We start from the raw sequence: 22,454 nt of genomic DNA on the forward strand, positions 1-22,454 counted from the left end.
ATCTTGTAGTAATTCTGATATATCAGGTTCAATAGAAAGAGTACACCGCAGGGCAGCAAGAATTATATTTAATCTACCTAAAGATATGACATCATTTGACATGCTTAGCCAGACACGACTAGTGGCCTACACTTTCTTGGTATTATAAATTAGACATCTTCAAGCTTTTTCACAAAGGCTATAATGCCACTCTTCCCGACGCACTGTATGAAAACATCCTTAAATGTCGCTCAAATGGTTACTCTCTGAGGGGAGCGACCTTTGAAAAGCACCCAAGTTCCAAACAAGATACATGAAAGACTCGCTTAAATATCGGGGCGCTGTGTTATGGAACACTGTTTGCTACTATAAACAAGAAGTTGGACGCTCGAGTCCCGATGATCTGAAAAAAACGCCTGCCAGGGAATTCAAATTTGACACACTTTCCACTTAAACTGCTCGCCTTATACATACCGCTTTTTACTTATAAGTTATAATATATATAATTGTCTATTTTTAAATTCAAGTTGTATTAACATAACATGTAATTTTCCCTTTTCTTCATGCGATCCCACAAGCTTGTAGCTTAAAATATTATCGTGTATAAAAAAGGTCATCTATCTATCTATTTATAGCGGAGCTCGCAGAGCGTAGCCCCATAATTATACAAAATGGTAGTAGTAACCCATCAGGTCGAAAAAATTTGGACTTACGACCGTAGATGACTCTATGGGTTGTAAAGTAACACGCCTTAACTCGTGATTGAGAAACATCCCACGCTGGTTATTCCCTGAATTAAAGGACGGTCTATTTCATGAAAAAAAGTGTTTGCTGGATAATTCCCATCAAGATAATTCCCATGTCTTAAAACTTATTAAGTATGTAGGGTACACATGGAAATCGTTGAAAACCACGAAAATGGTTGGATTTTCCTCTCTGTTTACCAGCGAGTCGAAGAGTATCTCTGGCTTGCTGAGGTCCTTGGGGGGAGGTTTTTTCCACCCTTGCTCGCCCACGGTGTATTTTCCAACCAAAACTCTGGCTAGATACATGAAGCAATCACCATTTGGGCCTGGTTTTGAGTATGTTTTGGAATAGGAAGCATCTTTTGCGAAGTAAACACCATCGCCATAAGCGTTACCTGTAAAAAGGTGAATCAAAATATTAACAGCAAATTGTTGGCAGCAATGGATCATGGGGTCAAAAGATATGGCTTTCGATGAGTTTTTATATCGGTTGATAACAATGACTTGACATTTTATTTGTGCGAAACCCTGCAATACTTTCGCTCTGTTCAACACAGAACTGACGAACCTAGTTAAATTATCACCTTTTTTGAATTGCCATTGGTGTTACCATCACAGGGAGTGAATTTATGAATACAGAAAACGCGCCATCTAACTGCGCTTCTAGGTATAAATACAACCACACCTTTACCATGCAAACGTAGTATCGGCTTGGCGTCTTGCGCCGATGAGTTTTCAAAATGGAGAAAATTTGTTCCCATCATATACGTACCGTTCGCACCACATAAACTCCTATCAAATCCCTGAACATTGATCGCTTTGATGCTTTCTGCCTTTGTCCCATGGAAAAGTTCCAGTTCGTTGTCGATGGTTCCATTCTTTGCATCCATAATTTGCTTCCTCACCATATAGGAATTATGCATCGATGGATTTTGAATGCGCTCAATGTTTGTTATTACCGCCTTACCACTCATCGTTTGGAGGAACTTCTCTTGGACCTTTTTATACTCTTTGGAGCCCTTCTCAAGGCTGACCAGATGTAGTGTCTCTTCCTTTCCATTGACATCTCGAGGCTGGGGATCCCATTCATCAGGAAGAGGCAGCACTGGTTTTAAAAAAAAATATGTCTCATTGCGACCGACAACTTGCATTACAATCCCCTCTCCCAAGAGAAATTTTGTTCACCACGAAATCAGTTTCCAAACGCTCTGTTTTCGATTTGTCGCGGGACGCACAGTCATTTGGGTAAAATCGAAAAAGACACTTAATCTGTAAATTGTGCCGGAAGACTCTAGCCAATCATATTGATTTTAAAAATAATATGACATTGGCCTTAAACCAGGTAAGAAAAGAAGTACTTAACGTAGCTTGACTTAAAAGCGCAGAAAGGGATTCAAATCAGGTAAACTATGACTGGAGGATTCTCACTCCTTTGTACGATTTTGTTCAGTCTGACTACCTGCGAATACTGCCGTAACTCTGACAATTAGTTTGTTTATTACAAGCTGGCCAGATTAACTACGCTTGAAAAACAAAGAGCAGAATTTGAAGGTTAAACAACTCTAGAGATCAGTACTCGAGATGCCTGTAAGCAGCTTTTGAAAGATGAGCTCTTGAGGATAACCGTAGAAAATAGATTGCTTTCTATACCAGAACGACTACTTTCACAAAGGCGGAGACATCCTGAAAGAATTATGCTATGCATTCTAAACATAAAAAAAATTGAACGACTTTCATTTGCACATCTAAAATGATGATGACAGAAAAAAATTAACGTTTATTTTACTGTGCTTACCATCTCTGCGCAGGACCCTTTTGATTGCTCCGGTTCTTAAGAACGTTACCTCTTCATTTCCGAAATTGATTTCAGCCTTCAAGTTCTGATGCGTGAATAGAAGGGATGGTTTCTTTGCTTTACAGGCTGATTCTATCTCATTGTTGGCCATCTTGTCGAAAGGAACGAGTTTTCCTCCTGTATTGACCAGGTACCATTGCACAGTTTTCGACATCTGCTCCGCCAGCTCCTGCTTATGCTCCCTTTCCACGTGCTCTTGGATCACATTTGATAGTTCTGAGTTGATTTCCATTACATCTTTCGGGCGCCCTTGCAATATTATAGTCCCAGGTTCTGGTTGATCCAATTTTACATCTCGCATACGAGACATTTTCTTCAGCTCTCGCATACTTCCTTTGGAAAGACGACCGATCACTTCGTGCTTGATTACACGAGGATCACCGCAAGCTTTCATTACCCCTTCTTTCAAGGCAGTATCAACCGCATCAAAAGACTCCAGGCGGCCGTGAAAGATGATCTTCTGGCGACGATGTTTTCTTCTTAATTCCTCAGTGGAAGATTCTGCACCTGTTTCGTGATAGGTGAGATCATCTTCTTCTTCAGCACATGAAGAGGATTCCGAGGCTTCTTTTTGGATTGCTTCCAGCTCCGCTAAGTACGCACCAATGATAGAAATATCAAAAACAACTACTCTGACCTCACGAATGGAATTAAATGGTTTCACGGTGCATGCACGGATTGCCCCAAAAACCACCTCTGCCGATTGCTCAGCTGTATGTCCTAGTCCTCCGCTACCAACTGCTGGAATGGACACTGACCTCAAACCCACAGAATCCACTTCTTTGAGCGCCTTCTCCACGCAAGTTTGAAGATGTTTCTTCGTTCCTGGTCCCACAACCATATGAATGATGTGCATTGCAGACAAGCAGCCGCCTGAAGTAGTCACGATATCTCCTGGGACCTGAGGTGCCTTTGACTGTAACTCGTCTTCTACAGTGTTTCCACTTGCTGCAAGGATAGCGCTGCTTAGGGTTCCACTATTCATTTTCAGATCTTGAGTTACTACGTTACATATGGCATCTGATCTATCCTGGGTTATGTCACCTTTCAACACCTTCAACGATAGCTCGCCGATTTGAATCTCTTTGCATTTAAAGTCAGGTGGAACAGGTTTAAGTTTGCTTCGGCGAACCTGTGGCTTTCGAGGTTTCACGTCAGGTCTTTTTTCCTTCTTAAACTCTTCAAATTGTTCTTCGAACGTTCCTATTCCTTTCTGATCACCGCTAAACACGACAAATCTTATTTCCTCCAAGGGAGAATCTGGATTGGCGTGACTGTAGTCGACAGCTGCCTGGATCATAATCTGGACAGCTCTGGCGTAAGGAAAACCAAGATTACCGGTTCCAACAAGTGGTAGGCCAATAGAACATGCACCAAGCTCCGAAGCTTTGTCAAAGCACTTTCGCAGTAGATCCTGTAGAAGCTATGATCAAAAGAATTTTAAAAAAATGAGTGGGACGAGACGATTTGTGCTGGAAGTATGGCAGTGAAGCAAACTGCATCAGGATAAAACCAAGAATACAATTTCTACAGCGTGGCTAAGTTTTAGCCAATGCTCAAAGCAGCATTAAAGTCAAAGTCATTCCCGTACCTGCTCGTCCTGAGGATTTCCTTTCCAAGGACAACACACACAGTGGATGACGTAACGGCAATTCAGGTGTCCTGCCTTAGTGTGGACAATATCACCTTCACCCAAAGTCCTTCCTATCGTCTTCTGCCTTAACTCCCCTTGCAGCTCCGGACCTGCAGCTTTGCTAATGGCATTGGCAATTGCACCGACCGTAAGATTAAATTTCGATCCCACAGAGCACACCAAGACGTCTGCCTGTAGCAAAGTATGTTTAAACATTAAGTTGCAGGCTTTATCGAGTGCATATCTGTGTCTTTATTTGGAGAAGGTAAAAATGGAAATGAAAAAAAGACATAGTTCCTTTCGGATCTATTGAGATACTTACTCAGTGGCCCACTCCAAATGAAAACATTGAGAGGTTTTAGTTATCTGTAGTACGCGAAAGGGTTAAACTTGACAACTTCATTTCACTAATGTACCTACGATGATAGCTGTCCATTTGAATCAACTGAAGACGTAAACTTTTATTGTTTGATACATTATATCTATGAGACTACCCACCTGCTCTTCCTCGATATTTCCACTCTTCCAGATCACCTTTTTGCCCTCGTTAGTCAAAAATGTGTCAGCATCATCAAGCTCCTCCTCGCCTCTGCTGCAAGTGTTCGAAAGCTCATCACCGTCACTTCCCTCCATTTCGTCCTCAACTTCTTCCTCAATTTCCTCCGCAATCCTGATGATACACTTGTTTTCTCGCTCCACGGTGTCAACAAAGTTTTTTCCCACACCTTGGGCCAAGAAGTTTCTCATGCCAGGTTTTTGAATAGGGAGACTCTTTTCTTTGATTTGGTCAAGCAGAACATATAACCGTTCTTCAGCATCCTTTACGCCGTCGTCTGTTCCAGAATACTTAATTCGATTACCGCTTTCATCCAAAGAAATCTTCACCGCACAAGGGGCGAGTTCTTCCTCAATTTTCTGAAGTTCTTCCTTGTAGTAGTCGGTGAAGAACTTTCGATTGATGGGAGAATCGAGCCTGAATTCACCTTCGGTTGATTTTTTTTCATTACGAAAGTCTCTCATTTTCTTTACAGCCTCTTCAACGTCGTTTTTGAACCCAAAGACGGCAATACAAGTCAATTCGCGTTTATGACGGATCGTCAGACGTTTTACTAACTTCTTACAAAGCTCATCCCACTTTGGTGAAAGCATGAGGTCATTATCAGCCTGGGTTACCTTGAGACTACGGTCATCTAACAGAACAGTCTCTGCCTTTTCTCTTCCCGCACAGGTTTGAGAAAGTGTTCTCCCAAGGAGGATAACTTTTTTGCTTTTTTCATCGACATTAAAAGCACATCCATCGGGAAGTTCCTGCGTCATCTTTCGTTTCCCGACTTTTGTCTTCAAGATTTCTAAAATTTCCGGGGGCTGCGATATTGCGTTTTGACCAATTTCGTCCAAACGCTGCCGAAGATAGGTCATGACGGATGGCATGTGTCCCTTGGGAGTTTTAATTAGAAGGTTCTTGTTACTCAAGTCAATCTTAAGTTGAATATCTTGATCAAACTCCTCCTTCAAAATGTTCTCGATCCCACAATTTTGAAGAAGTTGTAGCTTTTCAGTGGATATGTCGGTGAGCGTCTTCTGATCTAGCTTTTTCTCGAGTTCCTCCTGTTTGATGTCCTTCAAACGTCTTTCGAGGATGTCAGCAAACTCTGGCATGTTTGACTTCTGGCAAATCAACTTTACGGAGTGAGACAACTTCAGTAGTTTCACTTGCGCTGTGAACTTCGGAAGAAGTTTTTCCAGTTTTGGTAACTGATCAACCACTGCCTCCCAAACCTCTGTGTCTACTGAAAGTTCTTTTGTCGTGCAACTGTCGATGTATTGGTCGATTATATCGAAACATCTCTTTTTCCATGCTTCCTCCTCAAACTCCTTGTCAACTCTTTTGCCTGAGGTGTCATATTTTATCAGCAGATATCCCTCTTCGTTTGTCCACCTTACACAAGCATGTTCACTCGAATGAAGAAGTCCTCTTAATTTGGCCTCTTGGTTGGACTTCATCAAAAACTCCCCGATGTCTTCATCAACAGCCTTGTAAAACTGGGGCTGCCAAGATCCTCCCACTTCACCCGAAGTAGGACGTGATGATTTTGACGGTTCGTTGACAGGCAGCAGTGTGCCCATAAAAGGAAAGAAAGCCTCTACATGTAAAGCTTTTCCATCTATGAAGTGATCTGTCTTCGTACATTTTTTCACACCTGAAAAGGAGAAAATTTTATAGAATTAAATGTTCTAGGCCTACAAAAAAATTTCAGCACTTTTCTGCGGCAGTGATTCTATTGGGAATACACTGTAAGCAAATTAAAACCTAACGAGGACAGAAAGTACGATGTTACAGCACTCCACACAGCTATCATTTTGTTCGAAATGTTGAGGCCAGAGAAAATCATTTGTGCCCTTAAAGACCAAAGGGATAGTTGTTCAATAACAATAACGGGGAGACATGAACATTTCCACAGCTAGTAAAATACGTACTTATTAAGAAAAATACTTAAGAAAAAATAAATACGGGAGACTTACCTTTCTTTTCTTTGAAGTATACAATCGCTCTCTTCTCTTTTCTCTTCTCATCCCATGGACTGAATACAACATCTTCTAATGAACTCAAAGCATCAAAGTACTCTTCCACTTGTTCTTTTGTTGTATTTTCAGAAAATCCGCTCACAAAGATGCTCTTACATTCAGGAGCTCTTTCAATTGAGACGGTGACACCTTCAAGCGGCCTTCTCTTCGATTCTTGAACAATCTTTGCAAAATCTGAAAAAAATCGCCAGTAAGTTTCCACGAGTCACTTTCAAATCAAAGACTGCTAAGGAAAGAAACTCATTGCAAGGAATAGTTTTTCAAAAAGCCCAACCTGAATAAGGGCATGCTCGGTCGGTCCTCCTGGGAAATCAAGGTAATTAACCTATATTTCTCATCTAGTTTGATTCAGTAAAAATGTCATTCCTCGACGTGACCCGATCCCCCTCTCCCTTACAAGTAGGCCACTATAGATTGTGCTTACATAATTTTTGGCATATTTGGAAAACGAGCATAATTTGTGCAGTTCCCGTTTTCTCAGGCAACCCGATGGCATCGAACCACTTTTAGATACGGGAAGAAGAACTGCCATCCGATATGCTAGAACGGTTGTATCACATTTAGTATTTTTTGACATCATCAGAACATAACTAATGTGATATCAACATCGCACAGTTTGACACAGCTAGTCTCCGTGTCTGGTCTGGAATGAAGTACCGTAGTAAGTTGTGTTTTATCAGAGCAAGTGTGTAACTCAAGATCACGAGGATATCATGCTTTATTAAGAATATATGTATATATAATTTGAAATTATTATTATTTCTTTTTTTGAAAAGTGTTCTTAAAGAAAAAGTAGCATAATTTCAAAAACTAACATAATTTTGAGCATTATGTGCAAACAAATCGGGCGATCCTATTAGAATAATATGCTACATTTACTGGCACAATCTATGATGGCCTACCCACAAGGAAGTGTGTGAACCTGCCCAAAGCTTGAAAGGAGTGAATATGATCAGAATAAACCGGGGCTGTAGGAAAGCAGTTATTACCACTTACCTGCAATTCTGTCAGTGTTTAGCGTTACTATTGCTTTTCCATTAAGTTTGAACATGTCCACGTTCTTAACATCATAACCACTGATTCGTTCTATGTAATTGTTCACAGCATCTCGTGTTGACCTGAAATGTAGGCCCAGAATATACAACTTGTTCCATTCGTATTTGATATCTGGCTGCGTAAATCCTAAAGAAACTGGATCTGGACAATCTGGAAAAAAAACTGCCGTCTGACTTCAATCAAGAAGTGTAATTCTTACCGACTTCCCTCTGTGGTATGGAACGCTGACCTCGCCCAACCACCTGCCATGTGTCTCGTTCAGACCGGTATGCGAAAGAGTTACCCTGAAGACGCTTCTCGTCTGTCGAGTTAGCACTTTCTTTGTCCTTCTCTTGATCATTTTCCGGGGAGCTCTTGCTTTTGTCATTTTCTTTAAGAAGAAATGACATCGTTAAGGAAATACATGTAAGGTAATCGCTCGATTTTGTTCGAGTTTCTGATATTAGTACAGGCACATAAAAGTAATCGACCAAAATTGGTAAAGGTTTGTTACAGTTTTAACCTGTCATGTCGGGTAAATAGTCAAAACTCGTCAAGCATTTATTAAGTAGGTAAAGAAATATCTTATTCTACTAGTCACGAGCATGCGACGAAAAAAAAACAGGGTCCCTCACGAGGAATCACAGCTCAAGCCCTTAAGTTTCTCTGCTCTGATGCTCTACCACTAAGCTACAGAGACTCTATGGTGAGAAGGGCCATTCAGCTTATTGGGTTTCATGCGTGACAAAGTTTCTAAACACTTCTAGGATTAGCATTGTCAAAAGCGTTCGGTACGCTAATGAATAAGAGAGAGATGGTTCATTTGTGTTCTCATTAGGTATTTGTTCCATTCCGTTTCCAAGAAAAACTTTAGGCATCAAGCCATCATTTGAATAATCTGTACTAAGTCAGAGGCTTATGCTAAACAGTGCTTAAAATAGCAAATATTTGGACCGCTACTTATATTAGTTCTTGTTGTGGATAACAACTTACCTTCCATCCTGGATTCCTCAGATCCTAGGCTGTACTGTTGCTATTCCTGGTGTGTTAGCCTGTTCGTCTTCAGGGTGTGAGAAGGACCATTAAATGAAATATCTAAAACTGGAAAAATATATATATGCTGTAAAGATTTGCTTTCCACAAACCTGCGTACTAAAGATTTGTATGTTATGACAAAATAAAAATGTCCCATAGAGGGGAGGGGGTTTATTTTCCCTCAGTGATGGATACACTTCCCATCGACAAACGAAAAAGCATAAACCTCTCTCTAAACATATCAACAAACAAACTTCACTCATTGAAGTCGTTTGCATTTTTGTTGTATGCAAATTCCGAGTTAATACGATTTTATCTCTACATTTGTTTTTCTTTAACTTATTTAGCCACCAATCAATTGATTAGTTCATTTTCCTTTTTCAGTCGCTGAATTATTTAATTATACGTATTTATCTCATAGTTCTTACATGTTATTGATGTTACGGAATGTTCCGGGAAATTTCCATGATCCTGACGTTTTTAAGCGCAACGTGAGTCTCTGTGAATATATTAAAAATGACTGACAAGATGAGATCATTTGAAGGGGTTTTCCCTTAGGTTACTCCCGTCTCGACTGTTTTCACTTTCAATGAACTTATTTTATAAAATAATCATTTGGAAAAATTACGCCATTAACCATAAACCTGTCGAGCTTAATCTCCTGGACTGACAAAAATTATTTACTGTAGTCGATAATATAAGCCCTCACCAATACGGAATTACATAAAAGGAAAAGAAATAGTATTTCATGTCATGTTATTCAAGGAGTGTATCAAAACTGTTGAAATTTAGAGTTGTTCCTTTCGAAATAATCTCCACTGAAGCCTTCCGACCTTAAGTTAAGTACCCTCACGGTAGATTCTGTTAATATTTCGGGGGTTCAAACAGAGATATTTAACGATATAAAGGCTCGAAACATGTTCTAGTGAAGTACTAAATGCAGCAACGAGTACACAGAGAATTCTACTTCTCCTCTCTTTCAGATGAAAGTTTCGAGCCAGAGAACTTAAACTTTGATTTCTACGCGAAAATTATGGTTATCAACCGAATGTAAACTTAACCAAATGATCGCTTGATCGTTAACTTTATTTATTTGAACAAATCCTATGAACAACCAAAACGTGGTGTGCATCGAAAACGTTGCCACTTATTCCCTTTGTGCGAGAAGCAGGAAATAAATAGTAACGATTGAAGCTCAACGATATGAAAAATCTGAAGAGAAGCAATACAGCAATTTTCCGGAAATACAAGCATAAATCCGGCAAAACGCTGTAAACTTTGGTGTTATCCGGTCAAGCTATGGCGAAATTCCGTTTACATGTTCTATGTTCCTGCGATATATCAAATCGCTTACCTCAGCAGCACTGGGCACTCATTCAGACTGAAACCTCCCTTTCCGAGAAAACAATCAAACCTGTAATTAATTCGCCAATCGAAAGAACTGAGGAAGACAGCAAAACAAATCTTACAGCCGATTAAAAGCCAGGTATCCCTTCCTCGAAGATTGAGGACAACACTTCCGCTTTCTTTCTGAGAAGTGATAATCAAAGCGAGGCTTGATGTAAATTAGGTAACGTGACATATGTAACGCAATCTTTATTTTTTTGGTTGATTTCAGCAAAGTTCTAGAGAAACAGACAGCGCTGAACCGAGGTGGGGCAGGAAAATTATATTGGATAACACACCAGGACTGTGGAAATCAAACAATATGCATTTATTTTAAAAGCATTAGACTAAGACAGGGACTCTGGGCAAATCTGTGGCGACCATCCCAAACCTAGCAGGTCACAGGTGGCGGATAGTGAAAGGCCTTAAGTGAAGGTTAGCTCTGAGTAAGTTGGCTTGCCAGTGAATAACGAGTCCCGAACCAGGTGTAATAGACAGTTCAGTCGTGCAATGACCCTAGGTTCAAGGACATGACAGAGAGACCGTGCTCCAGCTATGGGTAAATAGACATCATTCTTCCGACAGCGGGCTCTTAAGCCAGAAGATGGGGGATACCACCTCTGATGTAAAAACTACAACCATACGGATCTTACAGCCGTCTCAGCCTGTCGAGCCGCTCTAAATCTTCCCTGGGCCTAAAGAGTGGGATTGGCGCGCGCAAGCTGGTCTTCACTTTAAACGTACGGAGCGCAGGCGGGAAGGAAAGACCTACAGCGATGGAGCATGACGAAAACGACAGGTGCTAGATGGCACTGAAGTCGCAGTTATAACTCTACATGTAGGTGGTCTGGCGTAACGTGGTCGCTTGCTTGTTAACAGAGACAATAACATCATTCGATCATTCGGCTTACCCAGGCCACCAAGCAGCCTTTTCTAGGGATGCGCTGCTTCCTCTGAATAGAGAGGGGTCTGGAGTGGATATCCTAAAAAAAGGCTTGTCCCACCCTTACCCGGTTGTTGCATTTTGTAAAGTTTCCTCAAAGAAGAAAGAATTAAATCGAAGCATAGTTTTAAAATTATATTTTTTCGTCAAACGGTTCCGAGCGGTGTTAAATAAATAAAAAAGAAAAAGACGCATAAAATAAACTGCAACTGCAACCGAGATGAACCTAGAGTCCAGATTTTTTCAACCTATCCTTTCTGTTATATAGAGACTCTGACATCGTAAAAAATACAAAAATTGGAACTGACGTCTCTCCATATAGAATAGATATTGAAAACGAAGTCGAAAAAAGCGCAAAGAAAAACCAGTAAACAAGTTTTCAATCGTGTACAATTTTAATTTCAATCCGTTTACTACAACACAATATGAAGATGCACAGCGATAGTTTGTGGGCTTTCATGGTCGGCCTACATATTTAAAATGGATGGAGGGGCGATACATGGCGCTAAAATTATATATTCTACTATTTTATTATATTATACTATTCTACTTTATCCTTTTCCAAAGCCTCTCAGGCTTGTTTTTTTAACTTGGGATGATAACAAACTGAAACATAGATAAAATACAATTTAAGGAATTGAGTATTGTGTCGAAACTTGATTATTTTAAGTAAAATAACAAAATTTTACAACGTCCTAACACAATTATCTAGGGGCACTTAACGTAACAGCATTTCAGATGGCCATAATAAAAGTGCTTATAAACAGGACAGTTCAATTTAGGCCCGTTAAAGTCGACTTTGCAATTTAACCAGTAGGTGTCAAAGAAGCATTGATATTTCCACTCATGGGCCCAGCATTTAGTTGGCATTCCTCCGCCGCAAAGCTTTAATCCAGGAAAGCCTCTGGCTGTTAGAAATGAAGGAAACAACAATGTCTACCGGGTTACTCATTAGATACATGACAAATAAATATCATTACATACATAAAATAATTGGTAAGTATGCAAATGAACAAGTAATTACATATCCTCATTACAAAAAAAAACATTGAAAAAAGAATAATTCGACAATTAAGGATAAAAAAATTCATAATCCAAAGAACATGGGGTGGGTGGTAGTTAATTAAGGAAACGACATGATTACTGTACAATGCTCATAAAAATAGTCCTTTGAGGACTATACTCTCACACAAGCGATCAGACTTCACCTTGTTAATAAACATCTGTTTCTCCTGGGTTATTACAACTGACTGCATCAGATTTAATAACTTAACTATTACATTTTAATCGTCTCAAAAATTATTTTACTTACCTATGCGCCTATGCACTTCAAGGTTGGCAGAGATCCTGTCAGAAACCTGTAAAAATTTAGTACGATAATCAGTGATGGAGTGAGGGAGGGCTCGCTCAAAACCCTAGTATTGATGGATCACACAGATTCAGAATGCAAGGTGGAGGATTCTGTGATAACCTCTGTTAAGGAAAAGCATGCATTGTTATGTTCCAAAGGCTTTGCGAATGGCAGAACAGAGTACGTAAGAACTCATCCATCGAATCTTAGTCAGTAGATGTAGACAAATTTTTTAAAAGTCTTATCATGGCTATTATTAGACAGTGGCCGTGCTGGGATGGGTGATTGTAAGAACTGTGCGCCCTGAACTTTTTCGCAATATATACTTTCAGGATTTTTCAAGCTAGAAATTCTATTGTCACTGGCTTTTTGGGATAAAAACCTTGGGAGAAGTGTTTACTATTATTAGAACTGTGATAATTTCAAGAATAAATCACGTAACTCTGATTTCCATATCAAGCAACTACATCAGCGCAAAAATAGAAACATTCATTAAGGTACTCCATAAAATTAGATTCTTGAAAATGTCTAAATGCAGTTGAGTGGCGAGGTGAAAAAACCAATATCACTTGCAGAAGCATAAAAAAAGTGTTTTTAAAAGAGAACAAGAAAGAGCTGCGTATTTCAGAGGGCAATTGAGATAAAAAGCCAAAAAGGGCAATGCAAACAGGAGGAGAATCATAGATCGTAAGGGCGATTCAGATCTAAAATACGGAAATGTCTTCATCAGTGTAATCAGCTTTCCCTGGCTTCTGTTGTAAATTTTTATGACACGCAATTTGTGCCTGAAGTCCAAATCAATCTTTGAGTTATAAAAAGGTGTAATTAAGCATGCCCAGTCACCATCCTCTATCGTCTATGTCTAAGAACGACTGTGCGTTCACTCTTACAAAACTTTTCTCTGAAAGGTTTAGCTTAGGGATATTACTCAAACCGGGAAATCGTTTAAAAATCTCAGTAAAAACAAAGAACTGTTACGCTGGCGGATTTCCACCAGAGTCACTATCAAAATGCAACAGAATTCTTAATCGCTCACAATTTGTAAAACTCACCGGTGATGCACTTGAATATGAAAGGCAAAGAAGAAAAGCAACAGCTGTTATGATTATTGAACAACCCTGAAAGAAAAAGCTAAAGCACATCATATGATATTAATGCTATATTTGCGAAGATGTCGAACAATAAGCCTGCTTTTATGGCTTAGCAGCAAATGAATGGCATCTGCACTTTCCGTAAAATTCGGAAGATTTTTTAGAAGGTTTGGAAAAAGAGGCGTATAAGTTAATTATGGAAAAAAAAAATCTTACCATGTTTAAACTCGTTCAATCGAGGGGAGAATCCTTCCTTAGTCTTCGCTGTATCTTTTCGAAACTAATCTTGTTCCTTGTCTTGAACGAAATCGCCTCTCATTTATATTTACTCATTACCAGGAAGTAAAAGCAGCATGTTCACGTGGTCACAACAGATGAGGCACGTTCTCGAAGCTAACAGGGTCACCTTGTGTTATTTCATTTCAGAGAGCCTTCTTATAAACTTATAAAGAAGAGCCTTACTATATTTACTATACTTGGTATCCTAAACTTGGTTTTGAATGGGTTTGACTACTAAATGAAAACGTTAAAACCAGTTTTCAAAAATCTCTCTTCAGTTTGTGCCTACATGTACACGTCCTTCTTTCTGCTTTAGCGAATGTTACTTAATCTTCTCTTCCAGCTAACACGTCCGCGCTAAAATCATTTTGGAAGAGGTCAAGTTCAGTCGTTGCAGAAGTCTAGTGTAACAGAAATACCCCTCTACTTCCTCTTTAACATTCTGTGATGTAATTTAGATATATGAAAATTCACATATTTGCACTGCGGTGGAGAGATGAAATTAGAAGATCCTCGCAGCTAAGAACACTACTGAAACTAGTAGTTGTAAATAGGACCTGAAATTCTGTGATGTTTTTGGTTTGCTCGACTTTTCTTCATGTCGACTAAATGATCTACTTGACTATATATATGCATTTCCCAACGATTATTGAACTTGCTTTTACCTCTGAGTCGAGGCATGAGGAGAGGACCTTGGGAAAGAGGTTGGGAGATATCCTCTCGTTGACGTCAGAAATCAATTATGAATCTTATTGGTTAATACAAGCGCGCGCAAATTTCTAGTTTGTGACATCACGACGAGAAAGATTAGTCGTTGGGCAGAAGAGAGTCTTGTTGACGACTGTTTGAAGATGCTCAACCTTTTTGGAAGGGACAGGTATATTTAACTCGCAGAGCGGGTAGGGAAATAAGAAAGTGCTATTACTGACGAAGAAGGTAAATCCTCTCAATTGAAAGAGTTATTTTAACCATTGCTTTTCGTGGATTTTACGTCGTGGCGAAAACTTAGGTTTCCCTTTTGTCAACGTTGTATGCACTTGTTATTGCGTGGAAAAACTTCCTTCTTAAGTTATGATTACACCTTTCTGGCAATTCCTGGATAATTGCAAGTGCTCAGCTATGAGAAACCTATGTTGCACATCTGCGAGTTCAGGTTTGAATTTCGGAATTTATTTGTATTATCGCATTTTATTAATAATTATTATTCTTAAAACAAATTTCAAATTCACGAGAAAAATCTTTTGCAGACATGTTTCGACATGACTCATGCCATCATCAATTTAGTGCGTTGTATCCGTTGAGTTTGTTTTTAAATGTTATATGCAAAAACGTTACATTAGTTTAAATAAATAATCGTGTGCGCAAATGTAATACTTTGAAGGTCAATTCACGTGAACAAACAATTAAAATTCTCCTCCGGGAGGATAAAGTACCTTTTTCTTTGGACTGCTGAAGTATAACACTGGACTGACGAACAACCCCTACCTTGTTTTTTCCCAATTATACCAACGGCCAAACAGAACAAGAGACATATCACAAGAAGTGAATGAGATTATAGAGTTCAAACATTGCCCGAAGCGCGGGAAACGTGAGTGACCGGGCACCGATTGATTTAGGTTTTACATCTGATTGGTTAAGAGAATGGCGTGAGTTTTTTTTAACCAATCACAGAGCGTAGTGAAGTAAAGCGAAACCAACGCAATTGAATATTGTGTAGACACGAACTACAGCTAATGACAGTCAGTTGTGTGTTCAAGATGGCTTCTTTTTTTGAAGAAAAGCCTTGATTCCTTCCTGCCCATCACGAAGCTTCAGGTTCTCAACCATCACTGCCTCCGCCTCTCTGAAAAGCAACAAAAATTAACAGCTACGTGAATATAGGAAAAAAAAAAGCTATGACTCTAAATTCCGTTTTAAGCCTCACTAAGGTCATTTTCTCCTTTTAAGATTACTTAACTTTTGGTTCTAGACAGTAAAATGGAAAGCGCTCCTCTACAATTGATCATTTGGTGTAGTAAGTTAGTGTTACTCCCTACTCTAACAAGATACAAATCTTAAGCGATTGACGTATTGTTCATTTGCGTTTTCCCGCTCTTCGGAAGCGACTCGCTTTCAATTCGAGATCTTATCGGCTTATGGTGATATTTTCCTTTGTTCTCGTTGGCAATTGGAAATACATGGTTTCGTTTTGACAAAACTCATTTGAGAGGCGCTCTAAACTGGAATTATTCAATGAAGTTGCAGCAACATAAATAGATTATAGACGTTCAAAATGTAAGTATTACATATCTTAATGGGCTTCGTAGCTAAATAACCCTAAAAATTAGTTTCAACTAGCCAAGCACCACATTTTCGCGTGAAATTTTGAGATTTCTATCATTCTTAGCTAAAACTCACACATAAGCTTGATCCCGTCCTTTCATGGTTTGTGAGTAGAAACATGACTTTCCCATAGCTACAACAGGCTGACTTAATGAAGCAATCTTTGTAGCAATTGCATTGACTTCTTCTTCTAGTTTTTCCTCAGGTACAACCTTGCTAAGGAGGCCAGACTTAAGAGCATCTGTTAAATTGGGAAATAACACAATATGGTTGTTAGTTTGATATGATCCAGCATTCCATCAGTAGACTGAGCTGTTGGTGTGACTAGCCGTCAGCCGCAAAATAGATACGTTCTTACTGAAGGGGGGGGGGGGGGGGGAAATGTTCACATCGCAGGGATCTAAACCATGTTATCCTAATCCTTCTCTCTCGATACACCATGTGAAGAAGAACTAAATAGAGATACAACTGTCACTTAAAAATCCTAAAATATCTCTAGCCAGGAAAAATGTCTTTACCATCTGCACTAATAGGGTTGCCAGTAAATAACATTTCTAATGCCACTTTTCTAGGTACAGCACGAGCCAAAGCAACTCCAGGAGTAGAACAAAATAACCCAATGTTGACACTAAAAAGTGAAAAACAACAACCAAACAACAAAATAAAACAATGTAATGATTTATAAAGGCTTTCAAAAATTATGAATTCTTAGACTTATGAGATTTCTGCAAGCCTTGTTATTCATACTGATTTCATGTACAAGCGATGTAGGTTAATAGATGAAGATGGACAATGTAGACATAGTCTTGTAGCCTTTGCATGCAGTTCTTGGTTTTCCTTGATCATGAAGGCACCTCAAGCAAATTGAGGTATTCAGATAGTTTATGGAATACACTCCAAGCTGTGACCATTTTGGTTATCATGGTGAGTATAAAACTATATTGGACATTTCAAATTTAGTGACCTGCCTTCAAATAGGTCAAGTAACAGGTTGTAATAATTATATTTCTTAGTGTTTGTGGTCTATTATTAAGAATTTTCATAAAATATAATTACATAATGCTCCTTTTTTTTTTAATTTGCCTTTGTCTCTTTAGTTACATGTATCTGGCTTCAAGCCATAAAATGTCTGGCTAACCTCCAAAAATGATTGGCAGCCATACTGTTTATTTCATGAACAACTGGTGTTTTCTACGATTTTTCTACAATTTTCTATATTGTACAAAGTGTCTCTTCTCCTTGAAGTCTTGTTTTTCTGTGCATACTCACCCTGGTGTAGCAAATTGTGAATTAGAGGAGGCCACTGCAATATCACAACTGGCTACTAATTGACATCCTGCAGCAGTTGCAAGTCCTGTAAATTATATACAAAATGAACCTTCAATAAATTACAAAAAACTACTCTGTGAAAGCTGCAGAGCAAAAAGATTAATGACCATGGAGGCATATATGCATTTATTTTTTCTTTAGTTAATCAACCATTGTCTTGGCATGATCAACCACAATTCTGTAAGGTTCTCTTACTCATACGGAGTACTATACAGTTGGTTCAGAGCAACCTTATTGTTTTGATGATTTAACCCTTTAAGTCCCACTAGTGACCTAGACAGAATTTCTCCTTACAGTATCAGTACTATAAAAAGCAGACAAGTAATGAGAATAAAGAAATATATAAATTAAGGCATTATTGGTTGATCCAATTTTAAATTCTCCAAACTAACATAAATTGTATGAAAGACTGTAGGGAGAATTACTAATGGATTCTTGGGAGTGAAAGGGTTAAAGTGGCTCTGAACCCATGGCCCTTCCCTTACTGTATGCAATCACCAAAGAATTGTGCAAGAAATAAAGAGAGCACATTGACTAGGAAACAAAAACTTTCTTGCCAATATTCCTGCCCATAGATGTCAAAATGCACTAGCATTCATGTGAATTCCTATACCTACCATTCACTTGTGCTATGACAGGAACAGAAATATCCTGAAATATTTGAATTAAATTTTAAAAAAAATAAATTTGTGTTTTCTTGTTTAGAGGTTCTAAACTAATTATTTTTGTTTTCTTTTCAGTTAATGCCAAATCAACAATTTCTTTGTGTGTTACTACAGAAATGACAGAAATTTAGTAACAATTGATGCTATCAGGTATAGTAGATCAACCTTTTCTTCCCAACCTCAATATGCATATTCTCCATACTGTTCTCTGTTCATTTCCTAAGGTACTGACGAAGAGAATTTGTTTGACAATCAAGAGTTTCTTTGGTTGGCAATCATTTCCTTTACACTTGTGATGTTAATGTGAGATTAAGGGGTGATATTGTAAGGAAAAATTAGATCTTAGTCACTCTTAGAGGTTTAGGGAATAAAAGAAAAACTGAGTACGTTAAATTACACACCTGAACAAGTGTCATGACTTCAGTGCAATGATGAAAGATTTGGGCATGATGGTCAGTTCCTTCTTCTTCTGTCTGCAATTTGTAATAGAAAAAATTCTCATTCAGTGCTCAATACACTTTGCAGGCCAGTTTGAATATTTTAAAACTACTTCTGAGGACTAGATTTGTGGTGATAATTGTCTTAAAATGTTTTGAAAGGGTAGCCTGCTCCTGCAAAACATAACTTAAATGAACATTTTTTTAACACCAAAAGAACTTATAAGGTGATGATCAACTACAAATTGTTGATGGTAAAAGAACCTAAGAAGCAAATTTAGCTTTTTAAAGTGCACCAAAGCAGTTTATATACCATTGATCACCAACTTCAAGTCCTCTGCCAAACCAACACAGCTCAGCAACCTAGTCATTTTGCTACAAGAACTGTGGCCTTACCAGTTCTTTAAGGTCATGTCCAGAGGAAAAAACACCTCCATTTGCAGACAAGACAATAACTCTAAGTTCAGAGTCTACATTTTGAAGTAGGTTTGACTTAATTGCATCCAGCATTTTCAAGGAAAGGGCATTCCTGAAGGGAAAAAAGGCACACTATTATTAATAGTAATAAATTAATAACAATTTTTCACATGGCTTCAGCATCCGCACAATGTTCCCAGCCAAACTAACAGTTTCTTTCACGTGCAAGCACTCATGAGTTTCATTCCTCTAGTTTTAGGGTAATGATTGAAGGACTTTGTGTAGTTATTACCACTCATTCAATGGTTCCATATGACTTGGCAAAGTGTGTAAGAAAGTAACACGAATTCTGCAGCCTCAAAGTGATTGCCACAGTAACAATTATGAGTTAGTGCTCTACCTTCGTTTTGGATTGTTTAGTACAATTCTCCTTATGCCATCTTCTTGACTGCAAATCGTGAGACTCTCATCTTTTGTTTGACTCAGAAACCTCTTGCTTAACTGAAGAGCAGCCAGAGAGTCATATCAAAAGTCAAATAATAAGCTTAAGATTTTTATTGCGTGACAGCTGATAACGGCTAAACACAAATTAACCATCATGCATAGAAATCAATGGCAAGTAATCAAATTTATTTAGTTTACTATCTACAAGATTCTACAAAATAACAGATTTATGTTCTCATTTTATATTTTTCTTAACAGCACAATTTTAGAATACTCAGCTAACTAACTATCTACAAGGGGTTATATTATACGCTGAATTGTACATTGTATTTTGATTGGTTCACAACTATGATCTCTCGGAGGACAGACGCACGAAAGGCATGTTTATGAGAAGCACTCCTACGAAGTGCAGTCTAGAACAGATATAATTACCTGGGCAGTCAGAGATCTCTTAAAAGGAACACGTCTACAGACCGATTGCAACATTTTATTCATGTCGAAGACAACTTATAATGAGTGTCATGTAAGCCTCATAGTATGTCCACACGGAGAAGATGGCGGATATTCTGATATAGTCAGGTGAAATTGTTGCGTGGGACTAGGGCTGGGAAGGAATAGGACCTCGGGGCCATTTTTCGAAGGTGCCGATACCTTAACGGGCCGGTAAAGCTGTTCTGTTAACGGTCTTGGTATAGTTTCGAAAAGAAGTAAGTCTAATTTACTTTTAAACAAATTTTCATAAAATTCAGGGCCGTGTAAGGAAAGATCCATATTCATATTTTCTGCAAGAAATGGTGGAACATATTGCAGCAGCCGAGCATTCAACAGTATACTAAACAAAATTCACAAAATTGCCATCTCCGAGGTGAACTGGGACGACTCAATTGATTACCAAGGGACATGATGATTATTTTATCCTGTAACTTGGAAATGACCGTTGAGCGGTCGAAGCATCTTTACTTTTTAACGTTATTTGCTCAGTTCCATGTTAAAACAGACAACCTTTATTCGAAGAGACATTGGCAAAGTGAAGAAAGTTGTTACGCAAACGCGTCGACGGGTGGTCGTTGTTAGAGCTGTTTTTCAGCTGCTGTTTTCAGCTGAGAACGCCGGCCATTGGTTCGGTGGCAAATTTTTGGCGTATCCAAATGTTGCGACATCCAAGACTCGCATTTGATAGGCTATCTGTGAGTTTCTTTGACTATTGACCAATCAGAATGTCTGGTTTGTTACTTCTTTGCACTGAAGTAACCCTCTTCCGCTTTGAATTACCTTAAAACTGCATTCATCTTAACCAATCAGAAATGAGTAATTTTTTCATGTATATTATTTACTACGAAATCAAACAAAGTGCGGTGTTCGTGTTTATGATAATTGCATAGTTGTACGTGTTGTGCGAGTGCGAAGGTGACAATGTATTGCAACATAGTGCAACAACTTTTATAGTGAAATCCGTTTCTAAAAATTGTTTGATTCTAAGATAACTTTCTCATGTAAAGTCAATCGGCGAAAAGACATTGGTAAAGTGAAGATTATTGTTCCACAAGTGCGTCAACTAGTTTTTAATTAAGGCTTGTCGAAATTGGATCCGGCGTGGGTATCCTCAAGGGAAAAATGTTCAAAATCCTATCAATGATTCTTATTCTGGGTAAGTACCACGCGTCTGCTTTGTGAAAGTCTATTGCTTTTTTGGGGAAATTCTGTAGCCCGTCATTAAATGAATCCAAATGAAAGAGAATCTAGATTGTCATTCATCTGCTACGTGATGTTCAAACGAATCAAACTGTTGAAACGCTGTGAACTTTACTCGCTGTGTAGTTGCCTCATACCATGTGCCACCGCACAAATGATTTTGTTTTTTGTTTCTTACATGTAAAGTCAATCAGCCAAGAGATATTGGTAAAGGAAAGATAATTGTTTCGACAAGCGCATCACAAGGATTTTAACTTAGGCTTGCCGAAATTGGATCCGGCGTGGGTATCCTAAAGGGTAAAATGTTCCAAATCTTTTTAACAATTTTTACTCTGAGTTAATACCACTCGTCTGCTTTGTGTAAGTTTATTGTTTTTCGAGGAAATCCTGACACGTTCTGGCTCCATAAAAAACCAAGGATACAGATTGTTTTGGGTGAAGCTACTACTTTTAATATTATATGAAGCGTTTTTTATCATAATTGCCGCAATTTTCTCGTATTATTTCTATGTTAATAATATACATGGAAAAATTACTCAGTTTTGGTTGGTTATAACAAATGCAGTTTTCAGGTAATTCAGTGCAGAAGAGAGTTAATTCAGTGCAGAAGAGGGTTAATTCAGTACAAAGAAAGAAACAAATCAGACATTCTGATTGGTCAATAATCAAAGAAACTCGCAGGTAGCCAATCAAATGCGAGCCTTGGATGTCGCAACAAAATTTGAAAATTTGAAAATTTGCGAGCGAAACAATGGCCGGCGTTTTAAGTAGGTTTTCTTTCGCCACCGCAGCTGAAAAACAGCTTAAACAACGAAAACATTGTAAAAAGCACTGCTTTTTGGTTGTCCGTTTGGAAAAAGTGGTGTTTAGAGATGGGAATTGCCGAGGAAATCGAAAATTACGAGCCGACCCAGTTTAACACTTTGCTCGAGCGATCTAACGCCGAAATTTAAAACAGACATGGTTAAACCTCGGAAACGACGATTCCATTTCATCGAAAGTAATTCGGACACAGACTGAACAATTCCTTGAACTGTTTAGCCGGACTTTGAACTTTTTTGCACCTTAAAGATGTGAAGATATCATTGCATATCAGGTAATTTAGTGTTAATAACTGGGTTGAAAACGTAAATTAGCCACCGTAAAGGGTAAAAAAGCTGACGTTTCAAGCGTTAGCCCTTCGTCAGAGCGATTAGAGGAATTGTGGGTTGTGTGTGGATTTATATATA

At 38.6% G+C, this 22,454-nt stretch overlaps 2 protein-coding genes and 1 long non-coding RNA gene across 3 annotated transcripts; all 3 read right to left on the minus strand.

The window, feature by feature from the left end:
• Window positions 1-13: 13 nt before the first annotated feature.
• On the minus strand, window positions 14-10,360 carry LOC136280969 (protein mono-ADP-ribosyltransferase PARP14-like). The gene is made up of 11 exons (XM_066166982.1): window positions 10,224-10,360; window positions 9,298-9,368; window positions 8,828-8,935; window positions 8,055-8,225; window positions 7,796-7,917; window positions 6,737-6,973; window positions 4,712-6,414; window positions 4,172-4,405; window positions 2,521-4,003; window positions 1,498-1,830; window positions 14-1,120 (listed from the first exon to the last, which is right to left on the minus strand). The coding sequence occupies exons 4-11, from the start codon at window positions 8,102-8,104 to the stop codon at window positions 825-827; spliced, it is 4,458 nt and encodes a 1,485-aa protein (XP_066023079.1). The 5' UTR covers window positions 8,105-8,225; window positions 8,828-8,935; window positions 9,298-9,368; window positions 10,224-10,360; the 3' UTR covers window positions 14-824.
• Window positions 10,361-11,896: 1,536 nt separating this feature from the next.
• On the minus strand, window positions 11,897-13,668 carry LOC131791344 (uncharacterized). The gene is made up of 3 exons (XR_010717488.1): window positions 13,602-13,668; window positions 12,511-12,556; window positions 11,897-12,106 (listed from the first exon to the last, which is right to left on the minus strand). It is a non-coding gene; the product is annotated as an uncharacterized lncRNA (long non-coding RNA).
• A 1,405-nt stretch (window positions 13,669-15,073) lies between these two features.
• Window positions 15,074-20,072, minus strand: LOC131793966 (enoyl-CoA hydratase domain-containing protein 3, mitochondrial). The gene is made up of 9 exons (XM_066167119.1): window positions 19,966-20,072; window positions 19,490-19,590; window positions 19,069-19,201; window positions 18,637-18,708; window positions 18,188-18,221; window positions 17,511-17,595; window positions 16,760-16,869; window positions 16,317-16,482; window positions 15,074-15,762 (listed from the first exon to the last, which is right to left on the minus strand). Exons 1-9 carry the CDS (start codon window positions 20,026-20,028, stop codon window positions 15,672-15,674), a joined length of 855 nt encoding a protein of 284 aa, XP_066023216.1. The 5' UTR covers window positions 20,029-20,072; the 3' UTR covers window positions 15,074-15,671.
• Window positions 20,073-22,454: the final 2,382 nt, after the last annotated feature.

Source organism: Pocillopora verrucosa, chromosome 5 (assembly GCF_036669915.1).
Source record: "Pocillopora verrucosa isolate sample1 chromosome 5, ASM3666991v2, whole genome shotgun sequence".
In the NCBI taxonomy this organism is placed as follows: Eukaryota; Metazoa; Cnidaria; class Anthozoa; order Scleractinia; family Pocilloporidae; genus Pocillopora; species Pocillopora verrucosa.

What these genes read in the sequence shown, in the direction of transcription:
- LOC136280969 (XM_066166982.1), bottom strand. Translation starts at nt 8,104, where the DNA reads ATGGCAGGTGGTTGGGCGAGGTCAGCGTTCCATACCACAGAGGGAAGT. An exon ending in CATACCACAGAGGGAAGTCG is followed by an intron (nt 7,918 to 8,054) that starts GTAAGAATTACA and finishes CCTACATTTCAG; the next exon opens with GTCAACACGAGATGCTGTGA. An exon ending in GAAATCCTCAGGACGAGCAG is followed by an intron (nt 4,004 to 4,171) that starts GTACGGGAATGA and finishes TTTTGATCATAG; the next exon opens with CTTCTACAGGATCTACTGCG.
- LOC131793966 (XM_066167119.1), bottom strand. Translation starts at nt 20,028, where the DNA reads ATGAATAAAATGTTGCAATCGGTCTGTAGACGTGTTCCTTTTAAGAGA. An exon ending in TGTCATAGCACAAGTGAATG is followed by an intron (nt 17,596 to 18,187) that starts GTAGGTATAGGA and finishes TATAATTTACAG; the next exon opens with GACTTGCAACTGCTGCAGGA. An exon ending in CAACCCTATTAGTGCAGATG is followed by an intron (nt 16,483 to 16,759) that starts GTAAAGACATTT and finishes CCAATTTAACAG; the next exon opens with ATGCTCTTAAGTCTGGCCTC.